At 41.9% G+C, this 16,999-nt stretch overlaps 1 protein-coding gene across 1 annotated transcript; it reads right to left on the reverse strand.

Moving 5' to 3' along the window:
* Positions 1-129: 129 nt before the first annotated feature.
* UTP6 (UTP6 small subunit processome component) lies at positions 130-11,228 on the reverse strand. The gene is made up of 19 exons (XM_009564009.2): positions 11,112-11,228; positions 10,834-10,918; positions 10,204-10,245; positions 10,026-10,118; positions 9,350-9,397; positions 8,731-8,794; positions 8,224-8,342; positions 7,550-7,627; positions 7,050-7,131; positions 6,433-6,514; positions 5,652-5,833; positions 5,075-5,154; positions 4,321-4,398; positions 3,984-4,163; positions 3,238-3,318; positions 2,566-2,675; positions 2,412-2,478; positions 2,044-2,116; positions 130-1,514 (listed from the first exon to the last, which is right to left on the reverse strand). Exons 1-19 carry the CDS (start codon positions 11,201-11,203, stop codon positions 1,357-1,359), a joined length of 1,794 nt encoding a protein of 597 aa, XP_009562304.2. The 5' UTR covers positions 11,204-11,228; the 3' UTR covers positions 130-1,356.
* Between the last annotated feature and the right edge of the window lie 5,771 nt (positions 11,229-16,999).

Consider the following 16,999-nt stretch of genomic DNA (forward strand, 5'->3'; position numbering starts at 1 on the left):
CGGATCCAGCACGCGTTTCGTGAACAGGCAGTACTCCTCTTAGGAAATGTGTATCACTCGCAGGTGTTGCAGGCAGTGAAGCCAGCAGCAGCGTTCCATAAGGAACCAGAACATGTTAAAAGAAAAAAAAGGCTCACTTTCTGAAATGGTGGAGCTCTCAGCTTTGCTGAACTTAATAAAAAAAACAACCACCACCAGAAGAAAAACACCCAAACCCTGTACTTTGCACTTAAAAGCTTTTTGATTGTCAACTGAAGAAGACAGACAAGTGATTCAGGGCAGGGAATAACATAATAAAGGGCAGACAGGACAGGACAGGAGAGATTACTGTCAGGAAGGCACAATGCCAGACACCAGCCAGCCAAGAAATAGCAGGAGATGGAAGATGGCCTCACTAAAAGCTTGGGAAAGACAAAGTAGGGCGTACTTCAGCTATCACAGAAGTAGCAATCCAAACCTTCCTTCTAGCTAGTCAAGTTACTGGAATGTGTTGCAGAGAGGAGCTGCAGTTTCTACTTGTGTGAGGAAAATATTTCTCTGTACTGTCATTATGTCACCAGTCAGTCACTGGGAAATCAAACAAAGGAGCTATTGCTGTGTCTTGCTGTACTTTCCTAGGCATCCTCGATTGCTCTGAGGACAGCAGTTATGCAGATTCCATGGGACTGACATGGGAAAATGTGGCTCTGCAAAACAGCCGAGGACTGTCACCCATTTTTCAGGCACTGTGGTCAGGAAGCTGAAACATAGATCAGAACTTTCTACTGTCACATCAGGGACATCTGTAACAGATCTCAGCTCACCCCTACATTTCATAGTCACTCAGGATCACAGCTTAAGATGCACCAAGAAAAGGTGTTTGAAGAGGTTGGGTTTGGTTTTGAAAAAAGTATTAGAGATGACTTCAAGGCTGGGAAACAGTAAATAAGTACCAACATTATACAGATGGTTTCTCCAGCGTTTCACTTTTCGTTATTCAACTCAGTAAGATATGAAGATCCCCCACAGGTGTACTCTCTAAGGGTTTTTTTTGCATTTATGTGTTGTCATATTAGCTTTTCAGAGTGTAAAAGCCGATGCATTCTGACTATTCCATCTCAATGTTTAAGCAGGAAGAAGGTTTGCTCTCAGAAGTCTCACTGAACAGCCTCAGAGATGCCTTTGCTTTCTCCTCCGACTGTGACTTGAACTTGCCCCTGACAGAACTAGAACTGCAATAGGAAAGATGGTTTTTTTGCACATTTGCAAGGACGTAAAGAAGATACACATAAATATGGTCGAGACACACTTTTACTTTTGTACAAAGAAGTTAAAAAAAAATATCCACATTGGTGTTTTGTAACTATTTATAGCTTCTCATAAATGTCCAGTTTGCAATAAAGTGTATTTGGAAATGAAGTCTTCCACCAAGTCTCCCTGCAACATCTTCATGGCTCGCCAGTGAATGCTCCCACAGTTTTCTGGTTTGCCCTGGGGATGACTTAGCTCCTCTTTGATATATTCCAGCCAGAGATCTTTAAAAGAAAAACAGAAGCTCTCCTTAGGTTTTGATAGGATATTACTTAACAAACGGACCAAACCTAACCTAGAAACTCTCTTTCTGTGTCTATGTTAATGCAACAAGGTTTACTTTGTGCAACTAGAACCCCTGCCCCTTGAGGACCAAAATCCTGGGTTCTGTTCCCAGCTCAATGGTGATGCCTTAAGAAATAACGCAGCAATAAATGAGCTGTCTACTTTCTTAAAAGGAAGATTGCAGAAGTGTTGATTGTACAAACATAGCTCCAGGCTCCAAATTAAAGGTGATCTGCATTTCTTACAGCAACCAGTGTCAAAATCTGATTTGTTAGGGATTCTGCAGGAGCCAGGATTGTTGGTGGACAACAACCGCGGACTGGAAGTGAAGGGTCACTGCTAAGTGTCATGCACTCAACAACACAGAAGTAATGACAGCAATCAGACGGGGAACAAACAGCAACCTTTTGAAATGGATGGAAATAAAAGAGGCAACACTGAATGAATAAATAAATAAAATCTCCTTACCAGAACCTGTTGAACCAAACTCTCTCAAGGCACGTTCATAGTATTCTCTCAAATGAAGCATTTTGCAGGATTCCTAACAAAGGAAGGTATTAAAAGGCCATATATTTTGTACATAAGTGAATCTGCGGCTTGATTAGATTCTTACAAAGAAAAAGTGTCACGGTAATTACACGCGCACGTGCACACAGCCAAAGATTAGTTACCATGGAACTTAACCGGTTTTGTACTACATGCTATGAATCAACTTCAGAAGACAAATATGAACTGACCACAAACTAACAACACTACTCGTAAGCCCTGTTTCCTATTTAAATCTAAAGTAGGAAGGTATTTTACAAATAAAGGCACTAATTTGATATACAACTTACTTGTTCCCTTTCTATTTGGATCATCTTCCTGAAGAAGTCAACTGAAAGTGGACGATTTTCACACAGGCTGAAGTAAAAAACATAAGTAGCTTTAAGCTCGAAGCCGTTTAACATATGCCCCAGAACAAACAGGTTTGAATGTGTCATTTGTCACCTGGTAAAGACTCTTTTAACTTTCTTATAACCACCATTTCTGTAAGTCCAGTCAAGATACTTTTCTTTCATAGTCACTGATTCTGCAGGAGTTGTGGCACGTAAGGATCTCTGCAAGTTTAAAAGGAGAAAAAAAAAAAAGATAGCAAACCAACCGCATGAGCTTCAGTGAAGAGGCAACAAGGGAGCAGAATCCGACTTGATCCAGTGGAACATGTCCCTGCTTACTGCGGGAGGGTTGGACTGGATAGGTGTCAAAGGCCCCTTCCAACCCAAATCATTCTATGATACTATGAAATAAATTTACAGTAAGATTGAATTCCTAGTTTTGTTCTTGAGTTTTCTGTAATAAGGCTGATATTTTCACACAGATTAGAGAATTCCCTTTTCCACGTTCACATATCTGAAAGCACAGCAAAAATTCTAGACCACAAAATAAGAGCCCATCACTGGTTGCGCAGATCTAAATGTCTCAGAAGCATGGGGACATTTGTGCTTATGAGTCTGTACACAACACCCTTTTGGTAACACACAGCTATACTTGAAATTCTTTCATATCAAAACAACCTAAAGGAACTACAATATAAAGCATTTGTTACATGTTCCATCCACAGACACTGTTCCAGTTTATTTACATGCTGTTATAAAAAGTAGATTTCTATTAGCCAAGTACCTGGTAGAGAGCGTCTGTGTCTTCCTTACTGTTTGTGCCTTCACTCCACTCCACCCAGAGGATCCATAATGGTAAAGTGCCCTACAAGGTACGCAGATATATTAAATGATTGAAAGACAGTGACCCTGATTTACCAAGTTCTGTATTACAGCTGCTGTAAAAAGTGTCTTTCAGATATAGCTCTTACAAAGAAAACTTTGGAATTTACACTGAAATCCCTTCTTGTTTCCTTCCTCACTTTCAGGACAAATACTACTTAGCTGGACAGTGTCAAGACAATGTTGTTGGGGATGAGAGACAAGTTCTCTGTGTCACCGAACACTGCAGTACAAAGGTAACCTCTGAGAACAGCAACGAGGAAAGAAACAACCACCTCGTTTCCACTCCTTGTGCACTGGGTTTGCCCAGGAACAGTTAAGAGAGCACACAGCTAATTCAGGTCTTGAAATACCACACACACAAATAAGAGTGATGGAAAGGAAACACATTTTGCAAGACACAATGAATACCAGCTGACTCCTAGAACATGCAAAACATAACCTGTGAGCATTCAAAACTGAGAATATGAGATGAATTTGTAATTTCCTAATGCACCTGAATGCAATATGAAATGTCAAGTTCTTATATTTTACCTTAGAAATGGTTAGAGACTTTGAATGCCTTGTAAAGGAAAATAAAAACCCTCAAATAAGGATAAGTTTCCTGCCCAAGACTACTACATGCAAATCCATAAAACCAGCACAGACCTTAGATTTCACGTGTTTAACGGCTTCTTCAAAACATTGGGTGACATCATCTCTCTTCAGCTGGATCAGCACCTGCAGCCTCATCTGCCACGTTTCCACGGACTGGGTGAAGCGCTTCGTCACGGCTTCCGCCACCTCCACAGCCTTTTCAAAGAGGCTGCACTCCAGTAAGAGCTGAAGCTAAAACCCAGCAGATAAAACTGATCACCACAAGAGATTTGTTAAAAAGCAAGGACCTGATGAAAATATTGCCGACCTTTCTATCTACTCAAAATGGTAAAGACAGGCACACAAGCAATGCACGAGCCTCAGAATCTATTTTTGTGTCAATTCTTACCCATTGTTTATAGAAAGCTTCAAGGAGCAAATTGGACTCATAGGCTTTGTTGAATACACTCAGTGTCCTCTCCAGTCTCTAGAACCAACGGAAAAGACAAAGAGAAGAAAATAAGTTATTCCTGCATATACCAGATACAAGCATCACAAGAACAAGCCCACTGGATTAGTGTACAGTGTCACTGAGATTTAGTAAGAGTTACGTATCCAATGCTTTAGGCACCTGTATACAATTCAACATTAAGAGAAAATCTGAGCATCTGAATTACATTTCTTGCTTAAAGGACTGAAGAACAGCATAGCAACGGTGGTTTTTACTGTATTTAAAGGCAACCAAACTGCACAGGATGATTACTTAATTCACTGAGTCATACCCAAGCACAGATGCACGATTAAGGTGCTCACATGCCAGCATCAAACTTTACTCAGACATATTTACAAGAGAGATTTTAGTTCATCCTTTGCTTTGAACAAGCACAGCAAACATTAAGACGTTTGCACTCTTAAATTCCATCCACAGAGATCACTGCACTTCACTTAGAAGGATGGATTTTGCCTGAGTTATTTGTGTTCAGGCAGGCCCCACGTGAGCCTGACAGTACAATCGACCCCCTCCAATGGGGACTAAATGATTTTCAGTAATGGCTGTAGGCAAGTATTTCTGATAAAATGTTGAAATATATTTTTCTGATTGATTATAGAAGTCATTAAAAATAGGGATGATTTGTTTGTATGATTTCCTGATAAGCTTTTACCTTTTGCTTTAATTCTTCACTGTTGGTTTTCCTGTTGTATCTCTCTAAGCAAAAAGTGATGTAGCATTTCCACATGTCCTCTAGAATCAAAGGCATAATATCACACTTACAGATAATCACCGGATTAAGCACAAATATTAGTCTTTTAGGAACCAATCACCAAGTGTTAACACTAACTTTGTTTCTAAATGTTGCCACTGGCAACTCAAAAACATTGCTTACAGCTAACCAGCAAGAAACTCGAGTTCTACAGGTTTCCCTTATTTAGGATATTTTCTCTTTACAACTCCCAAGTCTCTCTTTATCTGTGGGCTTCCATTCTCCTCATTGGCTAAATCACATTAATAAAAGCAACCAAGCAACAGGAAGCACTTTCAGTTAAGCAGCTCCTTCAAGGGTATAAATGCACTGGAAAATAAGCCAAATAACCCATAAAATAAAACCCCCCAAAGGGAGCATCTAAAACTTCTCATAGGTATGGCACAGCCCACCGACACTTACTTCTAAACCTTCACAGTATACAGAATGCTAAAGCAACAGGAAAAAATGATGTTTAAATACAGGCAGGACTTTTCACCTGTTGGGACTGCTCTCACAGCCTCTTCAAAGACCGCAGAGCATCGTTCCTCTCTTTGGGTCATTTCAGATACTTTCATCTGCTTTGTGGTGTGTCCTGTGGACTGCAGGGACCCCAGCTCCAGCTCACGACGGGCCATGTAGTCCCAGGTAAGAGGATCATCAGCGTACTGGGCCTGCAAACTAAACACAGTGTGTCTGTACTATCCCTCAATCACCATTCTTCAAACTTTAGAAGGGTTGTTGATACAGAAGTGCACTGAATTTTCAAATAACCAAATGCCAGAGGAAATACATTTTACCTTTCCACAAGTGAAAGACAAAATATTAGCCTATTTTGGTGTTTTATTTAATACGGATATTCTCCAGTAATAGGATGAACTACATAGGAAGCTTGAGAGACCTTTCTTTCAAGAGGAACAACTGGAGAAACTAAAGATGGAAAAGAACCACAACATACACTATGAAAATCCACAGTTCCTGCAGTAAATTTACAGAAACTAAGTGTAGTAATTCCTCAACGACAACTGTGTTTTGTCTGATATTTCCTTAGCAGCTTCTCAAAGCCTTTTCTGAAGCTAGAAAAGGATACTTGTACCCAGAGAGCATGCCTGCTTCATGTTTTGTTTTTCTTAAAAGTAATTCCCATAGGCCTTAACATTCTGTCTCCCTAGAGGAACAGCCTGTAGCTGTTAACCTGTGAACCCACTATAAATTAGAAAAAGTCTTTCTTAAAAGACAAAACAAAATCAAAAAAAGAACACCACAAAGCCATGCCTCACCTTTCAAGAATTTCTTTTTGCAAATCTTGGGTAAAATCAAAGAGCTTTGCGATAGAAAGCACAGACAGATGGAACGGAACACCTGTATTTCAAGAGGAGAAAAAAAAGACCAAGGGGAGTATTACATCCATTGCACACTTTACATTTCTCCATCTTTGCAAGCTTTTGTCAAGACAGAAGTAACCTAAGTGCCTAGATAGATAGCATTTTCTTTTCTATAAACCTCAGTGCTCCACTCATACGATAAGCCATGTTGGGATGTTGACTGTGACTATATTCTTCATGACTTCATGTTACCCGGTTACAAAAAAAAGGCCACAAAAGGCAGGACATTCTAAACTCCAAAGCAATATCCTGACAGGCTCACAGATCCTTCCAGCTTGGTTCCACTCAGAAATGTAATCAGCACCAACTCTACTCCTTCATTTGACTCTGCCATGAAACACAGAAGGCTCTGCACTTCCAGTATTTCTCCAGAAATTTAAATTGAGCCAAGTCTTTCTGCAATTTCCTTTAATGTCTTTTTCCCCCCCTCTGATCTGTCTGTATTGCCTAATGGACAGTAAGCTAAAGGTGACAGTTTTCCTATGAAGTAAGTAAAAGAAATGTAAAATCACCTTTAATTTTCTGAGCAGCATCCCTGTAGATTATGCGAGCCATTTCCCCATTGAGAATCTCTTCAGAATAACTGAACTCCCCCTGCAATATCAAGCAAAACATCACTGAAAAAAATAAGTTCCTTTCTCAGCTGCCAATTTTGCAAACACAGAAAAAACATCAGAAGATATTGGTGCTTTTCTTCACTAAATCTATCTTTATCTAATTTGCACAGGACATCAATAAAGAAATAAGAGACAGGACATTTAACTAAATCTTTCCAGAAATTACTACTAACTTTCAAACTGGGGGATGTAGCAAAAGACTTCACAAATGTAAAGAAAAATCAATGTATGAAGCATTGGAGTTGAGCATCAGCCAACACAGGCACGTGACACGAACAAAAAGCTTCTCTGAGCTGTTCTCAAACTAACCATTAATACAGATCCCTTTAAACTATGCATTCGAATGTGTGATATGCAAGCAGACAGTACCTCTCAAGTAACTTTAGCTGACCTACCAAGTCCATCTTTGCTTGTTCGAATGCTTTCTTTTCCTTCCTCTGTTTTTCAGCATGCATCAGCTCCATCCTGAAATACTGCAAGAAAGAACAAAATTAATTTATTGTGGGGTAGGGGTAAATCATAAAACATCTAATTTTGCAAAAACAGTAAGGCAAGTGCTACCTGATGAGCTACAAGTGAGGACTTGGCCAACATCCCACCTATGTCTGAGAGCCTTGTTTTTTAAAGGTTTGTGCATACAGCTATCTGCCCTATGTATTTACTCAGAAATCTCCCACATGGGAAACTGGTGAAAAATGACCACTCTCCAGTCATTCTTTAAACCTTAACTTGCCCTCAAAGGAAAACATGTTCCCTCGCAAAGGCCAGGGATGCCAGACCTAATCCAGAGAACTACGTCCTAGCAGGACGTACAGGGCTTTAGAAAGGAATTCTGATACATTTTTCTACAAACAGCATAAAATCCTCACTGCGCATACATCAATACAGGATTTGCTAAATAACTGAAAAATGCTACTAGCACAAAGTAGGGTTTTATTTTTAATTAATATCTTTTTGATAGCATTTCCCCACTTAGGGCAAAACATGTTTTTTTTCCAGTTTTCTCAGACTGATCTGATTTGCTCCGACTGATCAAACAACTGAGCATAGAAGAAATCTGAAAACTCACTTCTTGGTAAAGTTTCGGGCACTCTGGATGGAAGCGCAAAGCACGAAGGAACAAGCGCCGAGCACTTTCTGATGAGAGTTGTGTCTCCATTTCCCATTTTGCTGCCATAATCCACAGTTCTGCAATGGATGATACAAATAAATTCATTTTAAGGCAAAGCGAGTGACAGATCACAAGAAGCCACTTTGAAGCTACTCTCCTGGATGCACAGGTTGTTTTTATTCAGTGTATCCATCTCCATGTAATCCATGAGCTCCCATGTAAAATCAAATTAAAGGACTAAAAGCTAAGCAGATCCAGGAAGTTTAATCTGGGGTACAGCTACAGAATCGATAAATGTACAATGACGTCTTCTAAAGCGAAAAAGCAATCATGAGTATTCAACAGTTACCTCTGAAACATTGCAGCCCCCAGTCTAACTGGGAAGTGGTCACTCAGACTATGGGGACTCCAAAAAAACCTAAAAATCTTAGTCATTTATGCAGCACTTGCTGTTGATTTATTTACCTGGTTTATTGGGATGAATGGCCAACATGGAAGAGAACACCTTACTAAGCTGATGCTTTGAATTCTGTAAAAGAAGAAGTTTTGTTTTACCCATGCCTGTACCAAACCGAACCAACAGCACCGAAGTTTCCCTACGGAAGGTTACAAGTTGTAATGTAATTGTACTGGAAAAGACACTTCTCCACTACTTTATCTTCAGCAGACAGTTGCTCTTATTTGTTCAATACTGACCAGCTTTCAAATGTTACCAGATTAGAATAGTTAAACCTTTCTGAACTACACAGCTACACAAATTTAGCCCAAGTCACAAACCCGTAGTCACACTGACCACTTTTGAGGCAAAGACTGCATCTTCCTTTGGGCATTTCCATCTCTATGACCAGGTACTTGCCACTTGCAAGCATCAAATTTCATACTAATTCATCCCAAGTCAAATTCTACACTTACAAAAATCACTGAAAAATCTAGGCAGCTCCAATAATATCATCAAAATTATTCCAGTATTACAGCATGTGGCAGTAAAGTCTGTATCCCCATCTTTTAATTCAAGTTCCAAGTGCCCAATTAAACACCGATCCAGTATCTCAAATCAGGTAAGATCAGCATTTTGAAAACTCACCCACTGCTTGCAAAATGCAACATGTGAAAGCCAAAGCTGGACATCGTCCTGTTGGAAATGTAAGGGGGAGAGAATCAATCTTATGATAACACAAGCACAAAATCACTTGCACATTGACCAAGAAACAATACACGCTTGGTACAACAACTTGGCATGCAGAAAGAAGGAATTTGCAATCTTTTTTTTTTCCCCTCAGATCTTCAAATTCCTGTAAAACAATGGAAAAACAACCCTCCCATCTCAAAACAGACCCTTGCAGCCTCTCCAGTCAAACCTGTACTATACTACACAACGGAGGGCTCACTGTAGTGGTTCCTGAGGCACCTTGTTTAGGTTTGACCATCAGATGTATCAAGACAATCTTTTCCTAAAGCACCTGAAAGCTCTTTCCATTCTATTCCTGGCCCTTGCAAAAACAGCCAGACCAGACTCACATGGCAATACGTGGCTCTGGACAGCTGAGGACCAATGATGCAGAAAGGACATAATATTGTGTACAAAAAAAGTCTAACGGGAATGATCTGCTTCTGCAAGACCAAACATTCACTTAGTTTTTTTATTACATTCTTCTGTATCATCGGAAATATTTGTTGGCAGTGATACGTGGACTAATTTTTACGTCACATCAAAAGGGTACTTTTCAACCTATCAGTACAAATGAAAAAAACAAGCTTACCTTCCATTTTCCTGTAGCACGGTTGAAGAGGCTGTGGACTCTCTGCAGAATAGAGTGCTCAATTTCATCCTTCTTAAATGAATAACCAATACGCTGCAGAAAAAAAATGGTATTAATGTTATCACACAAGAAAATTTGGCATAAAGTATTATGCACTCTAAATAACTGACGGACTTACTGCTCTTCTTTTCTTGATCAGTTCCAGCAGATTAATTTCATACTAGAATGGGAAGAAAAAAAATAAAAACACTCAAAAGGAAATGAGGGGACATAGTGAGTGAAAAAATACAGATCAAGTTTTCACAGCTAATCAGGTGGAGAATTAAATTATATCACAAAAACATAAGCAATGATTTTATGGCCAAATCTCTACATTCCCAAGTCCGACTGAAAGTAAGCTCAAGTATTTGTATTGTATATGATCTTTCAGATGAGCTGTTAGCACCCCACATATTTGTAGACTCCCAATGCACCAGCCAAACTCTTAAAGCCACAAAACAACTAATTCCACTTAACGACAATTTGCACATCAGGGAACTGGGGTCTCTGCATCCCCTGACAATAAACCATAGAAAGCTCACAGGAAAGATGATTCTCTCATCCCAAAAGCAGGCACCAACTCCTGGCTGTGCTGCATGCTCTGGCGCACCTTAGTGAAGAGTTTGTGCCAATAAACCACACACCTGTGAATGCCTGAGGAGAAGCCTCAGGACGCAGCCCCCCTCCTACAGGGGCAACTACAGGCCACCTCGCTTCTGGGTTGGAGCTACATGGCGAGACAGCAGGCTCTGCTGACCAGGAAGCCCACCTGGATATAAGTGATGAAGTCCTCCTTGCGCAACGCTCTCCGCTGTATTTTATATTCCAGAGCTGAGGCTTTCCTCAGGACAGCCCTGCAGGAAGGGGAGCTCAGTAAGCCAAGGAAGGAAGGGGAAAAGCAGCGAATGGGGAGGAAGGAGAAGGGGAGAGGAAAAAGCAGCGAATGGGGAGGATGGGGAAGGGGAGAGGGAAAAGCAGCGAATGAGGGGGGGAAGGGGGAGAGGGAGGGGGAGGCAGGGAGTGCCCTGGCATTCAGTCTCTGCTCACTTGATCTCCTTGTGCGTGAAGAGCCCGACCCGCTCGAGCTGCTGCAGCTCCGGCACGCGGTCCTCCAGGCGCTGCTCCGTGCGCTCCGCCATGGCGCCGGCAGCTGAGGCGGCTCCGCGCGCGCCCAGAGCGCCGCCACTTCCGGCCGCAGAGCCACTTACGGCGCCCCCTGCTGGGCGGGAGGGAAACGAACGAAGCGGGGGGGATCGTAGGGGATGATGGAGAGCAGCCCCGAGGAGGAGGACTTGGGGTGTTGGTTGATGAGAAGCTCCACACGAGCCGGCAATGGGCGCTCACAGCCCGGAAACCAACTGTGTCCTGGGCTGCATCCAAAGCAGCGCAGCCAGCAGGGAGGGAGGGGATTCTGAACCTCTGTTCCTCTCTTGGGAGACCTCAGCTGGAGTATTGTGTCCAGTTCTGGGATTCCCAACATAAGGAGGAGATGGAGGGGTAGGAACAGATCCAGAGGAGGCTACAAAGATGATCCGAGGGCTGGAGCATCTCCCATACAAGGACAGGCTGAGAGAGTTGGGGTTGTTCAGTCTGGAGAAGAGAAGGCTCCGAGGAGACCTTATAGTGACCTTCCAGCACACCTGAAGGGGCTAAAAGAAAGCTGAGGAGGGGCAGTTTACAAAAGCTTGTGGTGATGGGATGAGGGGTGATGGGTATAAACTGCAGAGGGGCAGATTTAGACTGGACATAGGGAGCAATTTCTTCACTATGAGGCTGGTGAGGCCCTGGCCCAAGTTGCCCAGGGAAGCTGTGGCTGTCCCATCCCTGGAGGTGTTCCAGGCCAGGTTGGATGGGCCTTGGGCAGCCTGAGCCAGTGGGAGGTGTCCCTGCCCATGGCAGGAGGTTGGAACTGGATAGGCTTTAAGGTCCCTCCAAACTCAAACCATTCTATGATTCTATGAATAGGGCAGGTGACCCTGAAGTGACCAACAGAGTATTCTATCCCATACACATCCTACTCAGTATAAAATAGAGAGATTACAAGGGTCTCGCTCTCTTTGCAATGGCAAACGTACAGTGAGGACCTCATCTGTCTGATTGCTCCTGCTCATGACTCCCTCCTCGAGGACAAGGCAGGAGCTGTTTTGCTGCAAAAGCAAGCAGAAGGGGAAGAGGCAGTAGGCTAAGGGCAAGCGGACTTCTGGCACAGCATTTTTTTCCCAGATAATAGCCAAATAATGCTGTGGGTAATGTCTCCCTTATATTCTAGTAGAACAGCTTAAAAAGTATTGCCAAGTACAGAGCAAGAACCTGAATTCTGATGAAAAATGCACATAAGGCAAAACACTCTCAAGAACTGTCACAAAGAGCGGTAGCTTTTTTCACTTTTAGTGACTTGGATGAGTGGTGGTTTTTCTAACCATTGGGTGCCAATTAAAAAAAAAACCTAATTTTTAGTGGGTTTAGGAACTTTTCGCTCTGACCGGAAACAGTGACACTGTTTTCCAAGAAGCAATCAAACAGGAAAGCCACCAGGAAATGGAGAGGCACCATCCAGTCACAACACCGTGACTACAGAGTTGAGAGCCTCGTGGCTAAGGCAGCTCTGAATCGCAGTACTCTCATGGACAGGGCTCGCTGACCCACCTCACAGGATGACAGCAGCTCCTGTTGTCGGCTGTCCACCATGGAGGCTCCCATGTCCCACACTTCACTGCCACTGGCTGTGGTTTGGCTCGTTACCGCTGCCAGCTCAACTTTACACACTCACAGTATTCACAATGGTAAAATCCAGGAGCTGTTTTGGAGCAGTCAAATCATCCTGCACTGGAAAGAGGACCTTCCCACTGCAAGGATAGCTGGAGGGACAGATTGAGGATCAGCACAGCCATCCAAGCGTGAGCCGTCCCCATTGTGTCCCCCTCTTGGGACCTCAATTTCCATGAGTTCATCTCCCACTGAGTTCAGCTTTCCGTGAAGTGGCACAACAGGTGATCCTTCTCAAAGCGATGGTGTAATAATACGATTCATGATCATTAGTAACAGTTACTACTTATGTTTAATTTGGCTTTTTTTGAGATGCACCATCTCAAACTGACCCTCGTATAAGTCCACAGGCTCTACTAAAGAAGGACTACACTGGACATGAAAAGTAGCATCGAATCACTAAGCAAGAATGTGTGGGAATTCCTACATTTGATTGTCTAACTTCACTTATTATGGTATTTCTGCATCTGATTTTGTAGTTTTGTACTATAGCAGCATTCTCTATTTACAGCTTACGTGTCATGGTGCGCTTAGATCACAACGTGTCAGTGGGAACACCACATGCAGTATAGGAGTTCAAAGCTTAGAAGGTAGAAGTCAGTCATTACCTGGAAACCTCTGGGAAATTCTATTTCTGTCTCCTTGCTCTCCTCATTCTTTAACACTGTGCTCTCCTTGGGCTGAAAAACAGCAGCAACTGTGAAAGAGACACAAACACAAACAACAGAGTCGCCTGATTCTTTATGGCTGAACATTCTGAACAGTCTGAAAATATTGGTCTGGGATCAACATACAGTGTTCTGCCACCAGTAGCCAGTTAGGGGCTTGGAAACTCAAACCCTGCACCAAACAATCCATGACTGTTTTAATGCAGGTGGTAGAGAAGTGTGGGAACCTGATGGGGCAACAGGAACCTCCACCTTCCATTGTGCCTCCAGGAGAACTCAGCCATGTACACATGTACCAACAAGCCTGACACATGTGAGGGTCATTCACATACTATCCACATACTGATCACAATGTGTGTCCAACAATGCCTCTTCGGGCATTAAATCCCTTGTTAGCACTTGTCAAAGCACCACAATATCATCCAAGAGAAGCATATAGGCACGGTACAAACCACTCTGCAGGACTCATTGCTATGGGACTCAAAGGAAGAAAGAATGGTGTGCACCAAAACAATAGGCTCCCCAAGTTTCGAGTTTAGGGCCTCGTATTTCCCACTCGAAAACGCATGCACAAAGTGAGTAACAATGAGATTTAAAATACTGAACTTTCTGAGGACTTCACAGGATTATTTACAAATAAAACAGATCACAAACCGATCGAAAACATTTTCTGTTCCCTCACATATCCCCCCTTTCCTGTAAGTGGAAAATGTACAGAAATAAAAATACTTTTCCTTTTCTTCCCCCAGCAAAACAATCCTTAGAACAATTAACCTAACGGACTGTCAAAAGTGTTCAAACCAAAGTGACAAATGCAGTGAGTGGCAGGCAGGCCAGCCCGACCCACCAGAACACTGCATGCTGGATTTGTCATGCAAATCAAAATGAAACCTGACATGCTCTTTGTTCATTTTTCTTTCAAAAAATCTACTTTAAATGCCTCCCATGTGCCTTGTTTTGGAAGCTGACATTCCAAATGCATCAGTGCAAATTAAGGGAGGGATCCATTACGGATAAAGACGTTGCGACACGGAGAGTTTCAACAAATCTTATTGGGAAGACTGGAAGACTGCAGCAGCAGCTGGCCCCTAGAGGGTCACCCCTCTTGCTGCTGCTGCTGCTTTTACGAAGTCTCTTTAGAAAAACTCCATCAGAGAAGTTCTGGCAAGCTGTCACAGCTTAATAGTTGTAGATTATAGTCCGCAAGGAATGGATATATTGTGAATTAGGAATAACTGGTTTTGCTTTAAGTCTTGTCCATATTAAAATGTGCAATGGTTACTGTGCATAAGGCAGATATTTAAATTATAGATTGATTTTAAGATGTGTCTTAATTATTCCTGCTATTTTACTATGGAAGTGCATAAACAATTGTAACCTTTTAGAAGATGCCACCAGATGTACAGTGTTTTACAGCGCACTTATATGATATGAAGATGCTTTTTAAACAATGCGAGTGATGTTCTGACCTCATGAAAACAACTGGGAAACTTCCACTGACTTCAGCTGAGCCAGCGGTTCATCCTTAGGGACACATTTTTAACAAAGCCCTCAAAGCATTTACTGAGAACATGGGGCTTTGGTTTAAAAATATATAAACACATCTGTTAATAAAAGCAGCTTGGAATTTACACTCAAAAATAGACTAACCCAAACTTTGGGCTATATTAACTTCCCTGGTTTTGTAATGAAAACAATTGACATAACGATTTGGTTTTGCCTCTGCCAAAACCAGCAGTCAGTCTGCATAAACAGCGGTTTCAGCCCTGCAGTTTCACTCTGAACCTCCAAAAATTTCAGTTGCAGACTCTGCAGGCGGTAAGTGAGCTGCTCCATACCTACATTACTACTGGCACATGTACCCATCCCACATAAATGTTATCTTTTCCATTCTGACAGACAAATCCTTGCCTTTATCCATAAATTGCTTTACTCCTGCAGCTTGTTGGCCCTTACCCTGCTGCATTAGATCAGAATGCTTCCTAGAATTTCATTCACTCGCGTATCTCTTCTTCAAGAGACTCATAAACATTTTCATTTGATGCCTAACAGAACTATTATCCAACAATTTGCTATCACATATAGTCTCTTTGAAACGGCAAGACCTTTCCTTTCTTCTCTGCGTTGGCTCTTCTCTCAATTTTTATGAATCAGATTTTTCCTCCTACTCATTTTGAGGCACTCAGTTTCTTCTCAGTTGCCCCAAGATCTGAACATCTCCATGTAGAGATTTTTCAGTGAAGAGGAATGATGCCTCTGGAACTGGTTTTTTGCCAGTTCATATCTGGTCCTCGGTACGAGATCCATCTGTTTATTCAGGGTCTCCAGGAGCTTGTACGGTAGTACAAGGCTCCTGTACTAGGCTAGAAGTATGCCTTTTAATTTGATGTTGTCAGTTGGCTGGTTAGTAAGTAGTTGACACTCCGTCTAAATGCAGCACGGTGGTTATAACTAGTCAGTCATCATCTTCTAGCTGCCAGCTCGTCATCCAGTGGAATGCCAGTTACATTTCAACAATTTAAAACCATATCAGTCATCTCCTACATCCTCCCAAATTGTCAACACCATGAAATCTACTGCTTAATTACATTTCATTTAATATGATTTCATTTCGTACATTTGTACATGGATTCATGCCAGCGCTCTGTGGAGCATAGTCATTCTAATCTTCATTTACCTCACTGACCTGTCTAGGTTCAAGCAGTAGGTGCAATTATGGCACGGCCTCGGCTGACCCAGCTATATTCCAAGTAACGAGGCAGGCAAGGACAGACCTTCCTCAGAGCAAAGCCTTGTATCTTTTAAATGCCAAGGTGTCAGTACCAGCATCAATTAAAGCGGCAGGCATAAATTACGTCACATAGAGATTTAATTCTCCTTCCAAAAAGTAGGATTAGGACTGGTCACAATTCATCGCCTGCTGTGTTTCTCACCTCCTTCACTAGAGATGTGTTTAGTGTGGTGAAAGCACTTTGACCACAGTCATGACAACAACAAGTAAAACTACTTCTGGAGTATGGATAATTCAGATTACAGTGTGCAGCATCATATGGCCCAGGCAGCATTCCAAAAACAAGGTAAACTGTTGTAAAAGTCTTCTGTAGCAACTTCTAGCACAGAAAACCATGGGTAACGTGTTAACTTTGGTATGAAACTTAGATCAGCTCTCCCATGTGTGATCTGTGCTAACTGGAAAACATTGGGAAAAGAGTTTCTGCCCTGATCTTATCATTTAAGTAATTGCTGATGACAAAATTCAATATTCTCATCTTATTAACCTGTACTCAGTTTAGCCACAAAAGAACTGATCCCTGTTAGAACTTATCCCTTACTTAAAGCTGAAACTAATTTGTTAACTAATTAATTTGAGGTTTCATTTTACTATCTATTGACTTATTCTTTGATCCTCCTATGTTTTTCCTTTTGATGGATTGATTGAAGCTTTCATTCTCGCACTGTCAACAGACCTTTGGTGAGAAACTTCTATTTACATCTGCAACT

The sequence above is a fragment of the Cuculus canorus genome, chromosome 18, assembly GCF_017976375.1.
Source record: "Cuculus canorus isolate bCucCan1 chromosome 18, bCucCan1.pri, whole genome shotgun sequence".
Taxonomy (NCBI): domain Eukaryota; kingdom Metazoa; phylum Chordata; class Aves; order Cuculiformes; family Cuculidae; genus Cuculus; species Cuculus canorus.